This window comes from Paraphaeosphaeria sporulosa (assembly GCF_001642045.1).
Source record: "Paraphaeosphaeria sporulosa strain AP3s5-JAC2a unplaced genomic scaffold CC84scaffold_5, whole genome shotgun sequence".
Lineage (NCBI taxonomy): Eukaryota > Fungi > Ascomycota > Dothideomycetes > Pleosporales > Didymosphaeriaceae > Paraphaeosphaeria > Paraphaeosphaeria sporulosa.
The window spans coordinates 2,298,446-2,300,922 of NW_017253364.1; the positions used below are offsets into that span (position 1 = coordinate 2,298,446).

General features: G+C 44.9%; 1 protein-coding gene across 1 annotated transcript; it reads right to left on the bottom strand.

The window, feature by feature from the left end:
* Window positions 1-547: 547 nt before the first annotated feature.
* On the bottom strand, window positions 548-1,837 carry CC84DRAFT_1217468 (uncharacterized protein; the record flags this gene model as incomplete). Its single annotated transcript, XM_018182895.1, has 2 exons — window positions 548-1,388; window positions 1,434-1,837. 2 exons carry the CDS (start codon window positions 1,835-1,837, stop codon window positions 548-550), a joined length of 1,245 nt encoding a protein of 414 aa, XP_018036572.1.
* Between the last annotated feature and the right edge of the window lie 640 nt (window positions 1,838-2,477).

Consider the following 2,477-nt stretch of genomic DNA (forward strand, 5'->3'; position numbering starts at 1 on the left):
CTATTAAGTATATTATTAAAAAGCCCTATAGCTTATAAGGGTATCTATCTAGACTAGATACTAAACTTTATCTAAACCCTATATGCCACCTACGCCACATCTACTCCTCATTATTATTACTACTATTACTAGTGACTATTAGGATCCATAGCTCGGCTGCGGGGCACTCGCTGCTTTTGGGGCCAAGGGACTCTGGACCCTAACTCAGCCACATGTCACGTGACCTAAGTCACGGGTCCCAGGAGTACTAGGAAGGGCACGGACCCTCTAGGACTCTAGGACTCTAGGACTTTGGGACTCTAGGACTTTCTGGGACATAGGGTATATAGGAACTCGAGTATAAACTCTTATACTCATGTTTAACCTGTTTATCAATCTATTATTTGGATTACACTTAGGCTATATTATTAACTCATTATATTCTCCTCTAACACTACCATATTAATAAGACCCCTTCCATTCCCTTAATTATCTTGCCTAAGAATCAACCCTAACCCTTTAGGACTAGCTAGCCTTCTAGATTTAATATATAGATCCAGAGTTCGTCTTAAATAATCCTCTTCCTTATTTCGTTTGAGGATGGCTTTTCACTGGTATGTACTGATTGAGCGTGAGGTGTAAGCCCTGTTAGAGGTGGAGTAGAGCTGGTCTCTTCTTCTGTGTTGACGACCGGAGTCGAAGTAGCAGAACTGGTCTCTGGGGCAACGGCTCCAAATCGACTCTCATACCGTTTCTCAGCAAGAAACCGAAGTTCTTCTCCAGACATCGAGCCGATAAGTTGTGCAGAACGATCTTTAGATACTGCTCTCTTGACATCAAAAAGGTCAGCTAGAGTATTTGCTACCACCTGATCGCTGTCGCCGTCAGCGATAGCCTCCCCTACTCGGTAGACCTTTTGAGATGAAGCTTCACTTGCCGCCTTGCATATCTCAAGGCACTGTTTGGAAGCGTTGATGTCATCTAGCAAGCGCGATCTCTCCTTGCCGCCTTCCGGATTGTTTTCAAGGATCAAAGACTCTAGACGATTTCGGAGGAGACCGATGATTTTCAAAAAACTATCCCGATTTTCGTCTAGAGCTTGACGTGTGAGCACTTGTGCCTCGAAGCGATCGTGGTGGGGATCATGAGTAGCATCGAGAGTCTCCTCCAACACCGAGGATTTTCGAGACGATTCCAGAAACTGTTTCGCCCCTTCGCAGATTTGAAGACATTGCTTAGTAACTTCTTTTTCGTCGCCTAAGTTGACGCTTGAAGGTGAGGAGCTTGGATTCGAAAATCCTTCCAATTTTTCGTCAACTCTTTGCAGATGGATGTTGAGATCGTGCACCGTATCTTGAATCAATTCATTGTATTCTTTCCAGGCTTCTTGGGAGACCTTGGCCGCGCGTCTGCGAAATTATTAGCTAGTTCCGTAGTTGCTATGATTGACGCACATGGTGATAAGGCCAAGACCGAGTGCAATGGTCGATTTATACCCAGATATTGTATCAATAAATTCATTGATGTCTCCACGCATAAATTCAAGCTTTGCCCAATCTCGAACCCCAGTCTTCGACTTTTCGTTGAAAGACCGCATCGACTGCTCGAATTCTTGGCAGATATCGCCGCATCTGCCAACAGGGCCTTTGAGAAGCGCCGAAACAGATGCTTCTGCTTGTATCGCTTCTTTCAACGAGTCCAAGATGCCACAGACATCTCGCAGCTCATTCTGGAGCCTTTGTAGAGTCCTGTCGCGTCCCTTGTAGCGTGAGACAGTGTCATTGAGCGACTTTACTGATTGAACGGCGGCGGTAACGATAGCCAACACTGACGCAGTAATGCTTAAAGGATCTGCCATTGGAGAGAATGCATCCAAGATGAGATGTGGTGAGATGTGAATTTGGTGTGTGATTGAGGAGTGATCGACGGAACGGTGGGCGGGGTCGCTGACTACGTCAAACATCCACATAAATAGATGATCCTACAGCTGATAGGCTAGATTAGCGCTATCGCTTTTGAAACAGCCCTGCGCAGGATCTTGGGGATGCCGCCTGGCTGCAAGCGCCCATGAAAGCTGACAATGGACGTTCTGCCCCGCCTTGGGCGAGACGCTACCACCGTGCCTTGGTGGTCAGTGCGCATCGTAAGTCAATGCACACCCCAACATAATTGCTCAGCTCGTGAATTAAGGCCATAGGACGCCTACAATTAATATTATTATAAAGTTTTCAAGTTAATGCCTCTAAGGCCTATAGGTTATAAATATCTACTTAGTATTTTAATATTACTAGCTCCACATAATTATTCTAATAAGGTACACGTTGCTATGTAATAGGGGTCGCTTGGCTTTAGGCTAAGCTATTCTTAAAGGGGTTCTAGTGAGAAATAAGGGCTTTAGGAAGCGGTATGGTCGCGTTAGGTTAATACGTTAATTAACTATAGTAAGGTTGTATTGCCAAAACGTTATAAGTAATCTTTCCTATAAGGAAACTAGATGT